At 43.5% G+C, this 19,971-nt stretch overlaps 1 protein-coding gene across 13 annotated transcripts in view; it reads left to right on the plus strand.

The window, feature by feature from the left end:
- GON4L (gon-4 like) overlaps positions 1-19,971 on the plus strand; it is a 102,094-nt gene that overhangs the window by 30,064 nt on the left and 52,059 nt on the right. For 9 of the 13 annotated variants that reach the window (XR_006692977.3, XR_001493445.4, XR_012413536.1 and 6 more), the window contains exons 4-10: positions 4,213-4,403; positions 5,461-5,535; positions 6,330-6,380; positions 11,005-11,055; positions 11,367-11,462; positions 13,131-13,250; positions 14,162-14,332. Coding sequence is in view for 10 of the 13 variants with exons in the window: in XM_073993013.1 (XP_073849114.1) it covers positions 4,213-4,403; positions 5,461-5,535; positions 6,330-6,380; positions 11,005-11,055; positions 11,367-11,462; positions 13,131-13,250; positions 14,162-14,332 (755 nt within the window). In the remaining 3 variants the exon portion in view is untranslated. The remainder of the gene's footprint in view (positions 1-4,212; positions 4,404-5,460; positions 5,536-6,329; positions 6,381-11,004; positions 11,056-11,366; positions 11,463-13,130; positions 13,251-14,161; positions 14,333-19,971) is intronic. The other 4 variants (XM_005541509.4, XM_073993012.1, XM_015456028.3 and 1 more) reach the window with 3 other exon arrangements.

Raw genomic sequence — 19,971 nt, forward strand, 5'->3', positions numbered from 1 at the left:
CCCAGCTAATTTTTGTTTTTTTTTTTTGTAGAGGCGGGGTTTTACCATGTTGGCCAGGCTAGTCTTGAACTCCTGACCTCAGGTGATCTGTCTGCCTTGGCTTTCCAAAGTGCTGGGATTACAGGCATGAGCCACTGCACCCAGCCCAGCCAGCTAATTAAAAAATTTTTTTTTGTAGAGATGGAGCCCCACTGTATTGCCCAGGCTGGTCTCAAACTCCTGTGCTCAATTGATCCTCTTGCCTCGGCCTCCCAAAGTGTTGGGATGACAGGCGTGAGCCACCGTGCCTGGCATTGTGACTGCGTTTATTCTCTCAATGTTTTTTTTTTTGTTGTTTTTTCTTTTGAGACAGAGTCTTGCTCTGTCACCCAGACTGGAGTGCAGTAGTGCTATCTTGGCTCACTGCAGTGTCCACCTCCCGGGTTCCAGCGATTCTCCTGCCTCAGCCTCCTGGGTAGCTGGGATTACAGGCACGGCCACCATGCAGGGCTAATTTTTTTATTTTTAGTAGAGACGGGGTTTCACTATGTTGGCCAGGCTGGTCTTGAACTCCTGAGCTCAGGTGATCTGCCAGCCTCGGCCTCCCGATGTGCTGGGATTACAGGTGTGAGTCACCATGCCCAGCCTCAATATTGTTTTTTTTGTTTTGTTTTGTTTTTGTTTTTGTTTTTGTTTTTTTTTGAGACGGAGTCTCGCTCTGTCTCCCAGGCTGGAGTGCAGTGGCGCGATCTCCACTCACTGCAAGCTCCGCCTCCCGGGTTCACGCCATTCTCCTGCCTCAGCCTCCTGTGTGGCTGGGACTACAGGCGCCCGCCACCGTGCCCGGCTAATTTTTGTATTTTTAGTATAGACGGGGTTTCACCATGTTAGTCAGGATGGTCTCGATCTCCTGACCTCGTGATCCGCCCATCTCGGCCTCCCAAAGTGCTGGGATTACAGGCGTGAGCCACCGTGCCCGGCCTTGTTTTGTTTTTGTTGTTGAGACGAAGTCTCGCTCTGCCGCCCAGGCTGGAGTGCAGTGGCACAATCTCGGCTCATTGCAAGCTCCGCCTCCCGGGTTCACACCATTCTCCTGCCTCAGCCTCCCAAGTATCTGGGACTACAGGCGCCTGCCACCAGGCCCGGCTAATTTTTTGTATCTTTTAGTAGAAACAGGGTTTCACCGTGTTAGCCAAGATGGTCTTGATCTCCTGACCTCGTGATCCACCTGCCTCGGCCTCCCAAAGTGCTGGGATTACAGGCGTGAGCCACCGTGCCCGGCCAACATTGTTTTATATTTATGAAATTCATCCATATTCTTGGATATACTCGTAGACTGTTCATTTTTATTGCTGTGTATCATTCTGTTGTTTGAATATTTTATGTATCTTTTTATTTTCTTTTCTTTATTTTTTTTTTTTTTTTTTTTTTTTTTTTTTTTTGAGACAGAGTCTCGCTCTGTCGCCCAGGCTGGAGTGTAGTGGCTGGATCTCAGCTCATCGCAAGCTCCGCCTCCCGGGTTTATGCCATTCTCCTGCCTCAGCCTCTCGAGCAGCTGGGAATACAGGTGCCTGCCACCTCGCCCGGCTAGTTTTTTGTATTTTTTAGTAGAGACAGGGTTTCACCGTGTTAGCCAGGATGGTTTCGATCTCCTGACCTCGTGATCCGCCCATCTCAGCCTCCCAAAGTGCTGGGATTACAGGCTTGAGCCACCGCGCCCGGCCTTTTTTTTTTTTTTTTTTTTTTAAGAGATAGGTACTGCTCTGTCACCCAGGCTGGAAGTTCAGTGACATCATCAAAGCTCACTGCAACCTTGAACTCCTAGGTTCAAGTGATCTTCCCACTTCAGCCTCCCCAGTAACTGGGACTTTAGGTGCACACCACAATGCCTGGCTAATTTTCATTTTTATTTTATTATTATTATTTTTTTAGAGACGGTTTTCACTATGTTGCCCAGGCTGATTTTGTATTTCTGAGCTCGAGCAGTCCCTCCTTGATCTCTCAAAGTGTGGGATTACAGGCATGAGCCTCCTCACCTGGTCTGCTTTATGTTTTCTTTATCCATTCAACTCTTTGTTTTGTTTTTTCTTTTTGCTTCTTTGTGCCCATTGTTACTCCCAGGCTGGAGTGCAGTGGCGTGATCTCGGCTCACTGCAACCTCTGCAATCTCTGAGTTCAGGCAATTCTCCTGCCTCAGCCTCCCGTGTAGCTGGGATTATAGGCGCGTGCCACCGCTCCCCTGCTAATTTTTGTATTTTTAGTAGAGACGGGGTTTCATCATGTTGGTCAGGCTGGTCTCGAAGTCCTGACCTCATGATCCACCCACCTCAGTCTCCCAAAGTGCTGGGATTACAGGCATGAGCCACTGTGCCTGGCCTTTTTTTTTTTTTTTTTTTTTTGATATGGAGTTTTGCTCTCGTCGCCCAGGCTGGAGTGCAATGGTGCAATCTTGGCTCACTGCAGCCGCTCCCTCCTGGGTTCAAGCGATTCTCCTGCTTCAGTTTCCCAAGTAGCTGGGACTAAAGGCACGTGCCACCACAGCCAGCTAATTTTTTTTTTTTTTTTTTTTTTTTTTAGTAGAGGCAGAGTTTCACCATGTTGGTCAGGCTGATCTTGAACTCCTGACCTCAAATGATCCACCCACCTTGGCCTCCCAAAGTGCTGGGTCACAGGTGCAAACCACTGCACGTGGCCGCATTCAATTCTTGATGAGCATTTGGATAGTTTTCAGTTGTAGCTACTCTGAGTGGTACTGCTGTGAATAATCTATAGATTTTTTGCTGAACATGTGTACTTCTTTTTTGTTGGATGGAAATGCTAGCTCATAAGGTTAGGCATCCTTAAAATTCTTTTGAAATACTGAATTTTTTATTGTGAAACATAACACAGACACATGACTAAAGACTTCTTTATTTGATTTAGCAAATGGTTTCTGTGTGTGTGTGACTCTTGCTCCGTCGCCTAGGCTTGAGTGCAGTGGTATGATCTCGGCTCACTGCAGCCTCCATCTCCCGGGTTCAAGTGATTCTCCTGTCTTAGCCTCCTGAGTAATTGGAATTACAGGGGCACACCACCGTGCCCGGCTAATTTTGTATTTTCAGTAGAGACAGGGTTTCACCATGTTGGCCAGGCTGGTCTTGAACTTCTGACCTCAGGTGATCTACCTGCCTTGGGCTCCCAAAGGGCTGGGATTACAGGCAGTGGGCCACTGCGTCCAGCCTCACTTTGGCAAATGGTTTTAAAATGAACATGTAATTTTTCTTATTGCATATTCTAGACCTTCATTACTATGTAGGTTATAAGTAGTAGTGATAGTCGACATCTGTGTCTTATTTCTGAACACAACAGGAAAATGTTCAGTATTCCTTCATTATATATGAGGATAGTTACAGGCTTTCCATAGAAATATTTTTTAGGTTAAGGAAATAATTTTCTTTTCCTAAGTTTTCTGAGTTTTTTCATATATTGAATTTCATCAAATGCTTTTTCCTATCTCTATTAAGATCATGTTTTTTTCCTCTTTCGTTTTGTTAATGTAGTAAGTTACATTAGGTTTATTGAGGTATAAAATAAAATGTATCTGATGAGTTTTGAAAAATATGTACAGTGGGGCCAAGTGTGGTGGCTCACGCCTGTAATCTCAGCACTTTGGCAGGCTGAGGCGGGTGGATCACCTGAGGTCAGGAGTTCAAGACCAGCCTGAGCAACATGGAGAAACCCGGTCTTTACTAAAAATACAAAATTAGCTGGGCGTGGTGACACACGCCTGTAATCCCAGCTACTCAGGAGGCTGAGGCAGGAGAATCACTTGAACCCAGGAGGCAGAGGTTGCGGTGAGCCAAGATTGCACCATTGCACTCCAGCCTGGGCAACAAGAGCGAAACTCCATCTCAAAAAAACAAAAGAAAGAAAAATATATACAGTTGTGTTAAGTGCTGCCACAACCAATGTGGAACATTTCTGTCACCCCAAAAGTTGCCTAATTCCCCTTTGCTATTCCCTGTTCTCAAACATTGGCAACCACTAATTTCTTTTCTGTTTCCATAGTTTTGCATCTTCTGTGCAAATGTTCTATACTGGGTATACTGTCATATAATATGTGTCCTTTTACATCTGGTTTCTTTCACTTGGCATAATGCTTTTGAGATTTATCCACTTTACTGTCAGCTTTCTGGGCTAAGTTCCTGGAGCAGCTATTTTGGAATTCTGGTGATGCTCTTGGTTTATTTGCAGAAGAACAAGACAATGAAGAAAGTGAGAAAAGGAGAAAAAAGAAAAAGGGTACCAAGAGGAAACGAGATGGAAGGGGTCAAGAAGGGACCTTGGCATATGACCTGAAACTGGACGACATGCTTGACCGTACCTTGGAGGATGGTGCCAAGCAGCACAATCTAACAGCGGTCAATGTCCGAAACATCCTTCATGTGAGTAAGACTGGGGCAGCTATGTTAATGGAAGGGAACTTTTTCATGGAAAGCGTATAAAAATACTCAGCAAATTCTTGACTCTTGGCATGTTAATTACCGATTTTTTTTTTTTTTTTTTGAGACGGAGTCTCGCTCTGTCGCCCGGGTTGGAGTGCAGTGGCCGGACCTCAGCTCACTGCAAGCTCCGCCTCCCGGGTTCCCGCCATTCTCCTGCCTCAGCCTCCTGAGTAGCTGGGACCATAGGCGCCCGCCACCTCGCCCGGCTAGTTTTTTTTTTTTTTTTTGTATTTTTAGTAGAGACGGGGTTTCACCGTATTAGCCAGGATGGTCTCGATCTCCTGACCTCGTGATCCGCCCGTCTCGGCCTCCCAAAGTGCTGGGATTACAGGCTTGAGCCACCGCGCCCGGCCGTTAATTACCGATTTTATGGGTTACCTGTGATAGAACATTATACATTTTTACATATTTAAGATAGCTTTCGCCTTGTACTCAGTACAAGTTTGAAATATGAACACGTTAAAGAAGAATTTAATTGGAAAGATAAACTGTTTCTGTTTTCCACTGATTTGCATATTTACTGTATTGTTTAGCAGATTCAATGTTGATAATGTTCATAGTGGGTATACTCTTTTGTGGGTTGATATGTCTAAAAAGATGCCCGGTTAATAGTTTATTGCTCTTCGTACATATGTAAATACTTTTCTTGATATGTAGCAACACAGCTATTTGCAGAGCCTTTACTCTTTGTTACTCTTTCTCTTAAGCATGTAGTTACTTACCTCAGGATCTCTTTTTATGTGAGCCATTCCTGTTCCTAGTAGCAGCTAATGAGATTGGTTCATTTGCTGCTACCTTGTTTGAAACTGTGGTTCTGGCCAAAACTTACTTCTGCCTTCTTTGCTTTCAGTTGCGTTGCTTTATCCCAGTCTGATGCTATTCGAGTATATGGTTCTCATTTGTCCTGTACACACGTCTAACAGAGTTACATAGAGAGAAGAGTATTGTCTAGGTGACAAACCCTTGTTGCATAAAGTGTAATTTCATCTTTCTCCAGGAAGTAATCACAAATGAACATGTGGTAGCTATGATGAAAGCAGCCATCAGTGAGTCAGAAGATATGCCAATGTTTGTGAGTAGTTGACTCTTTTAATGTCTTGGAACAGAGTTTTCTGTAAACTGGCTAAGGGTAGGAAGTCACTTAGGAGTTTGTAAACAGTTTTGCAGCTGGGGTGAAAGTTAGCATCCCAAAACACAAGAATTACGTGGTAATTTTTATTTATTTGTTATTTTATTATTATTATTATTTTTGTTGTTGTTGTTGTTGTTGAGACGGAGTCTCACTCTGTCACCCAGACTGGAGTGCAGTGGCGCATCTCAGCTCACTGCAAGCTCCGCCTCCCGGGTTTACGCCATTCTCCTGCCTCAGCCTCCCGAGTAGCTGGGACTACAGGCGCCCGCCACCTCGCCCGGCTAGATTTTTGTATTTTTTTAGTAGAGACGGGGTTTCACTGTGTTAGCCAGGATGGTCTCAATCTTCTGACCTCATGATCCACCCATCTCGGCCTCCCAAAGTGCTGGGATTACAGGCTTGAGCCACCGCGCCCGGCCTTTATTATTATTTTTTAGAGACAAGGTCGTGCTGTGTCACCAAGGCTAGACTCAAACTCCTAAGCTAGACTCAGAGATCCTCCCGGTTCAGCCTCCTGAGTAGCTGGGACTACAGGAGCATGCGACTATGCCCAGCTAATTTAAAACAATTTTTTTTGTAGGGGGTATCTCACTATGTTGCCCAGGCTGGTCTCAAACTCCTGACCTCAAGCCATCCTCCCACCTTGCCCCTAAAATGCTAGGATTTCAGGCATGAGCCACCTCACTGAGCTGTGATTTTTATTGAATATTTCCTTTCTGTTTTTTTCTCCTTAGGAGCCTAAAATGACACGCTCTAAACTGAAGGAAGTAGTGGAAAAAGGAGTGGTAAGCATTCTGTTTTTTTGTTTGTTGGTTGTTTTTAGCTTGGTAAATAGGATCTAATTCACCCACAGGGAAAAATATAGGAAAGATTGTGGTCTGAATTTTCCTCTTTAAAGAAGTATTTGTAAAAGACAGTAGAATTGTTTCTACATGATCATAAGCTATAATGATCATAGTTTATTTTAGTAGATATGAAGCATTGCTTTTTGGAATTGCTAGAAAGATAACCATTTGGAATGGCTGAAACCAATGGGTGAGACCAGTTTTTCTATTTATGTTACAACACTTGTTGCAAAGTGTTTAGTATTTTTCATAGTGTGTTCTAGGGGACAGTTCCATAAAAATCACTTTGGTGTGGGATCCCTCAGGCATGCTTATTAAAAATGCATACTTTTGGCCAGGTGTAGTGGCTCATGCCTGTAATCCCAGCACTTTGGGAGGCCGAGGCAGGTGAATCACTCGAAGTCAGGAGTTCGAGACCAGCCTGGCCAACATAGTGAAACTCTGTCTCTACTAAAAATACAAAAATTAGGTGGGCGTGGAGGTGTGCGCCTGTAATCCCAGCTGCTTGGGAGGCTGAGGCACAAGAATCGCTTGAACCCGGGAGACGGAGGTTGCAATGAGTGGAGATTACACCACTGCACTACAGCCTGGGCAACGGAGTGAGACTGTCTCAAAAAAACAAAAACAAAAACAAACAAAATAATCCCCATACTTTTGGGCCCACCCCAGACCAGAGAATCAGGACCCATGGGCAGGGCCTTGGAATATGCATTGGCAAAAACACAACAGTTAATTCTTTTGAATACTAAAGTGTGAGAACCACTTGAAGACATCTGAAGTATTCTGGTACAGCAAGCTCTTTGGTGCTTGGAGCTATGCTATATCCTTCTTAATAAGCACTTGACTAGTTCGTGCTTACAAGACAGTTAGTAGTCATGAGGGAGTTCATTATATTTCTGATAGTAAGGAAGATTTGCCTTACAGACTGAAAATACGTATCATAGGTTTTATCTGTCCTGGTTTTATTCCTTGGAGCCTGATAGAAGAAACAAGTCTAGGCTGGGCGTCGTGGCTCATACCTGTAATCCCAGCACTTTGGTAGGTGGAGGTAGGAAGATCGCTTGAAGCCAGGAGTTCAAGAGCAGCCTGGGCAACATAATGAGACCCTGTCTAGAAAAAAAAGCAAGAAAAGAAATTGGTGTATTCTTCCACATGACTTTTCCTACAGTTGAAAAAAACTAGTATGTCGTTTCATAACATTTTCTTGGCTATACATCCCCCAATTTGTCCCCCGACTTTTTTTTTTGAGATGGAGTCTTGCTTCATCATCCAGGCTGGAGTGCAGTGGCATGATTCTGGCTCACTGCAACCTCCGCCTCCCAAGTTTAAGTGATTCTTCTGCCTCAGCCTCCTGAGTAGCTAGGATTACAGGTGCATGCCACCATGCACGGCTAATTTTTTTTTTTTTTAATTTTTAGTAGAGATGGGGTTTCACCATGTTGGCCAGACTGGTTTCAAACTCCTGACCTCAAGTGATCTACCCGCCTTGGCCTCCCAAAGTACTGGGATTACAGGCGGAGCCACTGTGTCTGGCCTTTTTGTTTTGAGATGGAGTCTCACTCTGTCACCCAGGCTGAAATGCAGTGGTGCAATCTCAGCTCACCGCAACCTCTGGCTCCCAGGTTCAAGTGATTCTCATACCTCAGCCTGCTCAGTAGCTGGGATTATAGGCATGCATCACCACACCCGTCTATTTTTTGTATTTTTAGTAGAGGTGGAGTTTCACCATGTTGGCCAGGCTGCTTTTGAATTGGCCCATGTGATCACCCGCCTTGGCCTCACAACATGCTAGGATTACAGGCATGAGCCACTGTGCCCATCCCATATCCTTTTAAAAGTATGCCAAAAGAGCCGGGCACAGTGGCTCACGTCTGTAATCCCAGCACTTTGGGAGGCTGAGGGGGGCGGATCGTGAGGTCAGGAGACCATCTTGGCTAACACGGTGAAACCCCATCTCTACTGAAAATACAAAAATTAGCCAGGCGTGGTGGCAGACGCCTGTAGTCCCAGCTACTCTGGAGGCTGAGGCAGGAGAATGGCGTGAACCTGGGAGGCAAAGCTTTCAGTGAGCCAAGATCGCGCCACTGCACTCCAGCCTGGGCGATAGAACGAGACTCCGTCTCAAAAAAAAAAAAGGTATGCCAAAAGAAGACTACTGAACCAGATGTGGTTTGACTAGTATAGTTAGATTATCTCCACAGTGTTCCAGATTATATATTTATCCTAATGTAGCCTAAGGTCAAATCGACCTTTTTTTTGGCAATCACGTAACTTTTTTGGTCTGGTTGACTAACCCTCATTGCATAAATTGAAATTTCATCTTTCTCCAGGATGTGATCACAAATGAATAGGTGGTAGCTATGATGAAAGCAGCTACCAATGAGGAAGTTCTGTGAAGTCTACTTGACATATAGAATATAATTAACATGGCTGGGCGCAGTGGCTCACGCCTGTAATTCCAGCACTTTGGGAGGACGAGGCAGGTGGATCACCTGAGGTCAGGAGTTTGAGACCAGCCTGGCCAACTTGGTGAAACCCCGTCTCTACTAAAAATACAACAATTAGCTGGGCGTGGTGGTGGACACCTGTAATCCCAGCTACAGAGACAAGAAGATCGCTTGAACCCAGGAGGGAGAGGTTGCAGTGAGCAGAGATCATACCACTGCACTCCAGCCTGGGTGATAGAGCAAGACTGTGTCTTACAGGAAAAAAAAAAAGAATATAATTAACATTAATTCTTTATTTGATTTGGTGAAAAAAAATCCAAGGAGATCCAAATTAGGCTCTGGATTGTGTTTATTGGCCATAAATATAGATGTAGAGAAGTTGGGCCATCCAATACTGTGTAGTTTATGTAGGAGAGCAGGTATTAAAATGTAGGTCTCTTGCTGCTTCTTTCTTTCCTTTTTTTTTTTAGAGACTTGCTCTGTTGCTCAGGCTAGAGTACAGTGGCCTAATCATAGCTCACTGCTGCCTTGAACTCCTGTGCTCAAGGGATCCTCCTGCCTCAGCCTGGCAAACAGCTAGGCCTACAGGCATGTGCCACCATGCCCAGCTAATTGGTTTTTTTGAAACTTTTTTTTTTTGTAGAAATAGGGTCTTGCTGTGTTGCCCAGGCTCATCTCAAACTCCTGGGCTCAAGTGATCCTTCTGTCTTGATCTCCCTACGTGCAGGGATTACAGGCATGAGCCACTATACTTGGCCTTCTTAATTCTTACTAGACTGACTCCAACACACTTCTGAATGCTGGCTTGCCTTTCTAATGGATTTGGCAGTAGGTAGGAAAGGGAAATGGACCTGAATCACATCATTCCCTTTACCCTATATTGGTCCCATCTACACAGCACTAGGTAAATGGTCAGAACATAGCAGGGCTGATTTGATTTGAGAAGCTAAGACTCCTTTTAGAGACAGAACCTAATGGCCAGTTGGCTTTTGTTCATAAGGTGATTTTGGTTGGGTTACAATTAAATGGTCAAGAAATTATACATCCTCAATGGCATTTTATCAGCAATATATAAGAACTTTAAAAAAGTTCTTTAGGCTAGGTGTGGTGGCTCACACCTATAATCCCAGTGCTTTGAGAGGCTGAGATGGGAGGATTGTTTGAGCCCAGGAGTTTGAGACCAGCCTAGGAAATCTAATGAGACTCTGTCTCTACAAAAAATTTTAAAAATTAGCGAGGTCTGGTGAGGAGGCATGCCTGTAGTCCTAATCGGGAGGCTGAGGCAGGAGGATCACTTGAGCTCAGGAATTTGAGGCTGCAGTGAGCTCTGATAGTGCTACTGCTCTAGCCTGGGCAACAGGGCAAGATCCTGTCTCAAAACAAAAACAAAAACAAGAAAAACTTTCCCTCTAGCTCTTATAAAAATTTTCAAACATTCAAAAAGTTGAAAGATTGTTACAATGTATGTAAATTCTAAGAGTAATATTTTGCCATATTTGCTTTATATCTCTGTGTTGTTTTTTCATGTCCTATTGGAAAAATAAGTGTGGACAACTTGAAACTTTGCCCTAAATCCCCTGGTAAAAGTGGTTTTTTTTGTTTTTTTGTTTTTTTTTAAAAGCAGCTCCATAGGCAGAGCAGGTCTACTCCATAGGCAGAATAGTCCATAAAAGCTTTTCATGGCTGGCTTTTGGAGTTGTACGTACGGTGGTTTTATGTAACTGATTACAAAAATATATTGCTGTTAAAAGATTACTGTAACCAAAATATCTTAGATTTATGTAGTTTAATAGTTTATAAATAGTTTTCACATCTGTTGTTCCATGTGAACCGCAGCTGTGATATGAACAAGGTAGACATTGTTTTCTTCATTTATAGAAGGAAGTGAGGCTTACCAGGTGTAAGGCAGAAATGCTCATGACTGTAATAGATTCTTTCCTCGTTTCCTTCTTTCTAACTCTGACAAATAATTGAGAGTATACCCTCAGGGATAACAACACCTCTAGATCACTGCAGGTACTTGTTAAGTATATGGCTGTTAGTGATGGTACAGAGGAAGTAAACATGAAAAACAATTATTTCAGTTAAGATAACTTATTTATATTCTTTGTTGGTAGGTAATTCCAACATGGAATATTTCACCAATTAAGAAGGCCAATGAAATTAAGGTAAACTTGGAAGAAATAATTGTTATTCTTTTCCAGAAAGACTTCATCGGTTTTGAAACTTAAGTACTTCCTCTTTAACTTTTCTTGATCAATCTTTGTTTTAATTCCAGCTTTGTTTTTTTCCATTCTATTACTCTTAGGTTTGCATCTCATGGAATTCACTTTAACCTCTGCCTCGTGTTATTTGCTTTAGCTGTACATTATGCTCTTAGGATTTTTTTTTTTCCTGCCCTGCTTCTTCCCCTTATTTTCCAAATACGTATGATTTGTGTTTCCCATTAGTTCATTTCTTTCTAATTGTACTAATGTAGCCTCCTCAGTTTGTGGATATCCACCTTGAAGAAGATGATTCCTCAGATGAAGAATACCAGCCGGATGATGAAGAAGAAGATGAAACTGCTGAAGAGGTCAGTGAATGTTAGTTGGTAATGTTTGTCTTAATAAAGCAGGGTATACTTTGCTTCTTTAGTAATGTCACTTGTAGAGAGGATTGAGACATGGTTATTTTTTCAGCTCATTTCTGTGCTTTAAGCTGTTTTTCTACCTTTTATACTCCCTTAATTTTATAATCTATTGTATTATGAAATATAGCATAGAAACATGCATAGAATAAAAATGTATAACTTCGGTTATTATAATGCAAATCCTCATGAAACTCATAGCAAAGTCAAGAACTATAACATTACTAGGACACCCCCGTATACACTCCCCAGTCATAATCACCTCCCTCCCCCTAAAAATAACTACAACCCTGCCTTTTAGTAATTATTTCTTTGCTTTTCTTTATAGTTATATCACCTCAATATGTATCTCTACACACTATAGTTCAATTGTTACTGTTTTGAACTTTATATAAATGGACCCATGTTTATATGTTTTGTTCCTAGCTTTTTAAAATTCAACATTATGCTTTTGAGATTCATTTATACTACTGGTTTTAGCTATACTTTGTTCACTTTCATTGCTGTGTTAATATGTCCTTTGACTTGCTTCTTTTTTTTTTTTTTTTTTTTTTGAGACGGAGTCTCGCTCTGCCGCCCAGGCTGGAGTGCAGTGGCCGGATCTCAGCTCACTGCAAGCTCCGCCTCCCGGGTTCACGCCATTCTCCTGCCTCAGCCTCCCGAGTAGTTGGGACTACAGGCGCCCGCCACCTCGCCCGGCTAGTTTTTTGTATTTTTTAGTAGAGACGGGGTTTCACCGTGTTAGCCAGGATGGTCTCGATCTCCTGACCTCGTGATCCGCCCGTCTCGGCCTCCCAAAGTGCTGGGATTACAGGCTTGAGCCACCGCGCCCGGCCTGACTTGCTTCTTAATGTATTCTTTAAATTGTTTTGTAAAAGGATTTTAGACCAAGGCCTTACACTTTGTAATATGGATTAGGATAGTGATCTGATCCCTGTCCCCACCTTTAGGATTTTTTTTTTTTTTTTTGAAATCTCCTCTGTTGCCTATGGAGTGCAGTGTGCGATGTTGACTCACTGCAATCTCCACCTCCCAGGTTCAAGCGATTCTTCTGCCTCAGCCTCCTGAGTAGCTGGGATTACAGGCGTGCGCTACCATGCCTGGCTAACTTTTGTATTTTTAGTAGAGACAGGGTTTTGCCATGTTGGCCAGGCTGGTCTTGAACTTCTGACCTCAAGTGATCCACCCGCCTGGACCTTCCAAAGTGCTGGGATAACAGGCATAAGACACTGTACCTGGCCTTTAAGTTTCTATTTAAATTTTATTTTCTGTTACTGTAACTAGTTGAATGATGGATTTTTTTTTTTTTTTTTTTTTTGAGACAGGGTCTCGCTCTGCCACCCAGGCTGGAGTGCAGTGGTGCAATCTTGGCTCACTGCAACCTCCGTCTCCTGGATTTAAGTGATTCTCCTGCCTCAGCCTCCCAAGTAGCTGGGATTACAGGTGCACACCACCACGCCCGGCTTATTTTTGTATTTTTAATAGAGACGGGTTTTCACCATGTTGGCCAGGCTGAGCGATTGATATTTTATGATTCCTTCTCTTGAGATACTTCAGACTTTGTGGAATGAGGTAGGGGCATAAATATTAAGGTGAACTGGGTTTATTTTGTAGAGCTTATTGGAAAGTGATGTTGAAAGCACTGCTTCATCTCCACGTGGGGCAAAGAAATCCAGATTGAGGCAGTCTTCTGAGATGACTGAAACAGATGAGGAGAGTGGCATATTATCGGAGGTAAATCGGCATCATACAAAAGAGATAAGTTAGACATAACTGTGTAATTAGATTTTTTAACTGTGTAAGTAGATTATCCATGGTGATTCTGGGCTGTCACCATTTTTCAAAGTTAGTAAACAGTTCAGAGAAGGCGAGAGCTCAGTGGTAACTAAAGAACTTTTCTGAGTTCTCATTAAGGGGCCAAAAATGTGCAACTAGTGGAGTTTCTTTTCTCCTACCCTTCTCTTCTTTCATATCTGTGCTTTCTAATGTTGTCCTAAAGCCATTGTTATTAATTTCCCACATTTTGGTAAACTAAGTAGCATTCTGTTGACTTCTCTAGAAATAGGATGAAAACTAATTAGATCAATACACCTGGAGTCTTTGTTTTTATGTACCTCTAACTAGAGAAGAGAAAGGACAGTGGTGTATGGAAAGTCTGCCTCTTTTTCCCTCTTTTTTTTTTCCTTTTCTTGCTTTCTCTTTCTTTCTTTCTCTTCATTCTTTTCTTTCTCTTCTTTCTCTTCTTTCTCTTTTCTTTTTTTTTTTTTTTTTTTTTTTTGAGACGGAGTCTCGCTCTGTCGCCCAGGCTGGAGTGCAGTGGCGCGATCTCGGCTCACTGCAAGCTCCGCCTCCCGGGTTCACGCCATTCTCCTGCCTCAGCCTCCCGAGTAGCTGGGACTACAGGCGCCCACAACCGCGCCCGGCTAATTTTTTGTATTTTTAGTAGAGACGGGGTTTCACCGTGGTCTCGATCTCCTGACCTTGTGATCCGCCCGCCTCGGCCTCCCAAAGTGCTGGGATTACAGGCGTGAGCCACCGCACCCGGCTTCTTTCTCTTTTCTTTCCTTTCTTTCCTTCCTTTCTTTTCCTTTTTTTTTCTTTTCTTCCCTCCTTCCTTTTTTGATGCAGTCACCTCTTTTAATCAGGTTGAGAAAGTCACCACACCAGCCATCAGGCACATCAGTGCTGAGGTAGTGCCCATGGGGCCCCCGCCCCCTCCAAAGCCGAAACAGACCAGAGATAGTACTTTCATGGAGAAGTTACATGCAGTAGATGAGGAGCTGGCTTCCAGTCCTGTCTGCATGGATTCTTTCCAGGTAAATATTAAAATTGTACTTCACTGAGAAAGTCAAATGGAGTAATCTAGTTGTTGCTCAGGCTGGGAAGGGAGAGGAAAAGATAACTACAACTTTATATAAGTAAGAGTTAGTATTTGATACTTTATATTTGGCTAGTGCTATTTTCTGCTAAGTGACAATGGCAGTTTGGGTTTTTTTTTTTTTTGAGACAAGGTATCACCCTGTCACCCAGGCTTGAGTGCAGTGTGGTGTGATCTTGGCCCACTGCAACCTCCGCCTCCCAGACTCAAGTGATCTTCCCACCTCAGCCTCCCGAGTAGGTGGGACAGGTATATGCCACCGCACCCGGCTAATTTTTTAGTTTTTTGTAGAGTTGAGGTCTCCCTATATTTTTGCCCAGGCTGGTATCAAACTCCTGGGCTCAAGTGATCCTCCCACCTTAGCCTCTCAAAGTGCTGGGATTACTGGTGTGAACCATCGTGCCTGACTGAGAATGGCAGTTTCTAAGGAAGAAATGAACTATGTAGCAGAGAGCATTTTAAAATGTAGAACACAGGAAAAAGCTTCACCCAAATTCCCCCAAATTAACCTTTTACCACAATTGCTTGATGGTTCTCTTCCCCTTTCTCTCTGTATATACATACTGTTTTCTGAATCATTTTAGAGTGTGGTGTATATTTTCTTCTTTTTTTTTTTTGAGACGGAGTCTCCCTCTGTTGCCCAGGCTGGAGCGCAGTCTTGATCTCGGTTCACTGCAAGCTCCGCCTCCCGGGTTCATGTCATTCTCCTGACTCAGCCTCCGGAGTAGCTGGGACCACAGGCGCCCACAACCATGCGTGGCTAATTTTTTGTATTTTTAGTAGAGACAGGGTTTCACCATGTTAGCCAGGATGGTTTTGATATCCTGACCTCGTGATCCACCCGCCTCTGCCTCCCAAAGTACTGGGATTACAGGCGTAAGCCACCGTGCCCAGCCCCTTTTGTGTATATTATCTAAAAATGAGTTTATTCTCTTGTATTAACACGGTATAATAGTGTGTTAATCAAAGTCAAGATATAGGCTGTGTGCGGTGGCTCATGCCTGTAATCCTAGCACTTTGAGAGGCCAAAGTGGGTGAAACACTTGAGGTCAGGAGTTCAAGACCAGCCTGGCCAACATGGTGAAACCCCCATCTCTACTAAAAATACAAAAATTTGCCACGTGTCGTGGCGCATGCCTATAATCCCAGCTACTCAGAAAGCTGAGGCAGGAGAATTGCTTGAACCCGGGAGGCAGAGGTTGCAGTGAGCTGAGATTGTGCCACCGCACTCCAGCCTGGGCAACGGAGAGGGACTCTGTCTCAAAATCAATCAATCAATCAATCAGGATACAGTAATGTAGCATAATATATTAAAGTGCTTATTCTGGTTTTATCTGTTGTCCCAATAATGCCCTTTATGTTGGAGGAAAATAAATTTTTTCCCTATTCAGCATTCAACCCTGGATTAAATATCTATTTAATTGTCTTGTTCTTTAGTCTCCTTTAATCTGGAACAGTTTCTCAGTCTTTGTCTTTTATAACCCTGATAGTTTTGAGGAGTATACACCACTTATTTTGTAGAATGTTCTTCAATTTTTATTTTTCTAATATTTCATCTTAATTAGATTCAGGTTTTGCACTTCTGTTACAAATACTGGAAGAGTGAGGTGTATTTCTCAGAAATACACCTTCTGAGAGGTGCCTCTCAGAAGGCACGTGATGTCTGTCATGTTAACTTTCATCACTTGGTTAAGGTTGTACGTGCTTGGTTTTCCTACCTTAAAGTTCTTATTTTCCATTTTTAATTAGTATATATCATATGGGGATATATTTAATTAGTATATATCATATGGGGATATACTTCAAAGCCGAATTCCTTTCTTTCTTGTCTTTTTTTTTTCCTAGATGGAGTCTCACTCTCTTGCCCAGGCTGGAGTGCGGTGGCATGATTTTGGCTCACTGTACCTCCACTTCCTGGGTTCAAGTGATTCTCCTGCGTTAGCCCCTTGAGTAGCTGAGATTATAGGCGCATGCCACCACGCCTGGCTAATTTTTTATATTTTTAGTAGAAACGGGATTTCACTGTGTTAGCCAGGATGATCTCGATCTCCTGACCTCGTGATCCACCTGCCTCGGCCTTCCACAGTGCTGAGATTACATGTGTGAGCCACTGTGCCTGGCCTCCTTTTTTTTTTTTTTTTTTTTTTTTTTTTTGAGACATAGTCTTGCTCGGTTGCCCAGGCTGGAGTGCAGTGGTGCCATCTTGGGTCACTGCAACCTCCACTTCCCAGGTTCAAGTGATTCTCCTGCCTCAGCCTCCGGTAGCTGGGATTACAGATGCCTGACACCACACCCAGCTAATTTTTTGTATTTTTAGTAGAGATGGGGTTTCACCACGTTGGCCAGGCTGGTCTTAAACTCCTGACCTCAAGTGATCTGCCCACCTTAGCCTCCCACAATGCTGGAATTACAGACGTGAGCTGATGTGCCCAGCCCAATTAATCAAATTATTTTTCTCACACTAATATTAGCATCCATTGATTATTCTTTCTTTTTTTTTTTTTTGAGATAGAGTCTTGCTCTGTTGCCCAGGCTGGAGTGCAGTGGCGCAATCTCGGCTGACTGCAATCTCCACCTCCCAGGTTTACGCCATTTTCCTGCCTCAGCCTCCCAGGTAGCTGGGACTACAGGTGCCCGCCACCACGCCCAGCTAATTTTTTGTATTTTTTAGTAGAGACAGTGTTTCACCGTGTTAGCAGGATGGTCTCAATCTCCTGACCTTGTGATCCACCTGCCTTGACCTCCCAAAGTGCTGGGATTACAGGCGTGAGCCACCGCGCCCGGCCTCAGCCAGTAAATTTTAATGTTCCAAGTTTCCCCTATCATTCTTGCAGGTCAATGAAAAATATGTCTGTCCTAAAATTTTAAAGTATAATATAATAATTTAAAAATAAATCCTAAAATTAAAAAATATAATTAAGGCTGGGCGCAGTGGCTCACACCTGTAATCCCAGCACTTTGGGAGGCTGAGGCAGATGTATCACCTGAGGTCAGGAGTTTGAGACCAGCCTGGTCAACATGGTGAAACCCCGTCTCCACAAATACAAATATTAGCTGGGCGTGGTGGCAAGCACCTGTAATCCCAGCTACTCGGGAGGCTGAGGCACAAAAATTGCTTGAACCCAGGAAGCGAAGGTTGCAGTGAGCTGAGATGGCGCCACTGCACTCCAGCCTGAGTGATAGAGCAAGACTCCATTTCAATTATATACATATTTATTTATAATTATATATATGTAATGTATATAATTAAAAATAGAATATTGAATGGAATAGTCAGTCATTTAATCATCATGCTTTTGAGTGAATAAATCGTAGTAGGGGCAGTAATAGTTTTTTATCTAACCATTTATTTAGCAAACACATACTGAATGGTTGAAGTTGAGAAACCACAGTGCAGAAGACAGAAAAAGTTGTTCTTCATGGAACTTACAGTCTATTGAGGAGAGATAGACTATTAGCATATAAACAAGTAAATTCAGATAGTGGTTAAGTGCTATGAACTAAATTAAAGTGAGGAAATATGAAACTTCCTATCAGAGAACTTTAGATAAGCTGATCAAAAAAGACCTCCTTGGCTGTAATTCCATCACTTTGGGAGGCCTAGGCTACAAGATTGCTTGAGGCTAGGAGTTTGAGACCAGGCTGGGCCGTATAGTGAGACTCCGACTCTCCAAAAATTCAGAAAAATTATCTAGGTGTGGTGGCGCATGCCTGTATTCTTAGCTGCTTGGTGGCTGAGGCGGGAGGATTGATTAAGCCTGAGAGTTTGAGACTACAGTGAGCCATGACTGCACCCCTATACTCCAGCATGGGCAATAGTATGAGAACTTTAAAAAAATTAAAAAAACAGGGTTGGGTTTGGTGGCTCATGTCCGTAATCCCAACACTTTAGGAGGCCAAGGAGAGTGGATCACATGAACCCAGGAAATCAAGACAGGCCTGGGTAACATAGTGAGACCTTGTCCCTACAAAAAATACAAAACTTGGCTGGGCGTACCGGCATGCACCTTTAGCCTCAGCTACTTGGGATGCTGAGCCTAGGAGGTCGAGGCTGTAGTGAGCTGTGATCACGCTATGGCACTCTAGCCTGGGCGACAGAGCAAGACTGTCAAAAAAAGAAAACAAAACAAAAAGACCTCTTTGAGGAGATGGCATTTAAGCTGAGATCCGAATGAGAGGAAGCCAGGCAAGTGAAAGATCTCGGGAGGAAAAGTGCTCCATATGGAAGAAACAGCACATTCTAAGTCGCTAAGATAGAGACAACCTTGGCATGGTTAAGGAACAGAAACTACATGGGTGGGATTGTGAAAAAGAGAGTTAGAAATGAGGTCAGAGAGCAAGGCAAGAGCTAGATCATGAAGGTCTTAGGAAACCATGATAAGGAGTATAGATTGTATTTTAAACATTAGAATAGATGCCCAGTGTGGTGGTTTATGCTTGTAATCTCAGCACTTTGGGAGGCCGAGGTGGGTGGATCACCTGAGGTCAGGATTTCGAGACCAGCCTGGCCAACATGGTAAACCCCGTCTCTAACAAAAAATACAAAAAAATTACCGGGTGTGGTGGCGCACACCTGTAATCCCAGTTACTTAGGAGGCTGAGGCAGGAGAATTGCTTGAACCTGGCAAGTGGAGGTTGCAGTGAGCTGAGATCACGCCACTGCACTCCAGCCTAGGAACGAGTGAGACTCCATAAAAAAAAAAAAAATAGAAAAGATTTTTGTGATATTTTCAGATTAATGTTAAAAATTCCTTTTGGTTAACGTGTGGGAAATGGGCTAGAGTAAAGCAAGAGGGTAAATAGAAACCCATTAGGAGGTTGATGCAGTGTAGTCTAGGGGGAGCTTCCCAAATTGATCTACAGATTCAGTGCAGTCCCTATCCAAATCCCAGCTACAATTTTTGTAGAAATTAACAACCTAATCCTAAAATTCATGTGGAATTGCACAGGCCCAGAATAGCCAAAACAGTCTTGAAAAAGTACAAAGATGGAGGTCTCTCACTTTCTCCCCCATCTGTACAAAAAATGAAAAAAAATAGCTGAACATGGATCCAGTGGCTCACACCTGTAATCCCAACACTTTGGGAGGCTGAGCAGGTAGATCACCTGGGGCCAGGAGTTCAAGACAAGCCTGGCCAACATGGTGAAACCCCATTTCTACTAAAAGTACAAAAGTTAGCCAGGTGTGGTGGCATATGCCTGTAGTCCCAACTATTCGGGAGGCCGAGGCAGGAGAATCGCCCGAACCTGGGAGATGGAGGTTGCAGTGATCCGAGATCGTACCACTGTACTCCAGAAGGGGCGACAGAGCACGACTCCATCTAAAAAGAAAAAAAAATAAGCCGAGCATGGTAGTGCATGCCTGTAGTCCTAGCTACTTGGGAGACTGAGGCAGAAGAATTGCTTGAGCCCAGGAGTTCGAAGCTGCAGTCAGCTCTGATTGTGCCAGTGCTCTAGCTTGGGTAACAGATCGAGACCCTATCTCTTAAGAAAAAAAAAAAAAAAATGTCCAGGCACGGTGGCTCACAACTGTAATCCGAACACTTTGGGAGGCTGAGGCGGGCAGATCACCTGAGG

This window comes from Macaca fascicularis, chromosome 1 (assembly GCF_037993035.2).
Source record: "Macaca fascicularis isolate 582-1 chromosome 1, T2T-MFA8v1.1".
Classification (NCBI taxonomy): domain Eukaryota; kingdom Metazoa; phylum Chordata; class Mammalia; order Primates; family Cercopithecidae; genus Macaca; species Macaca fascicularis.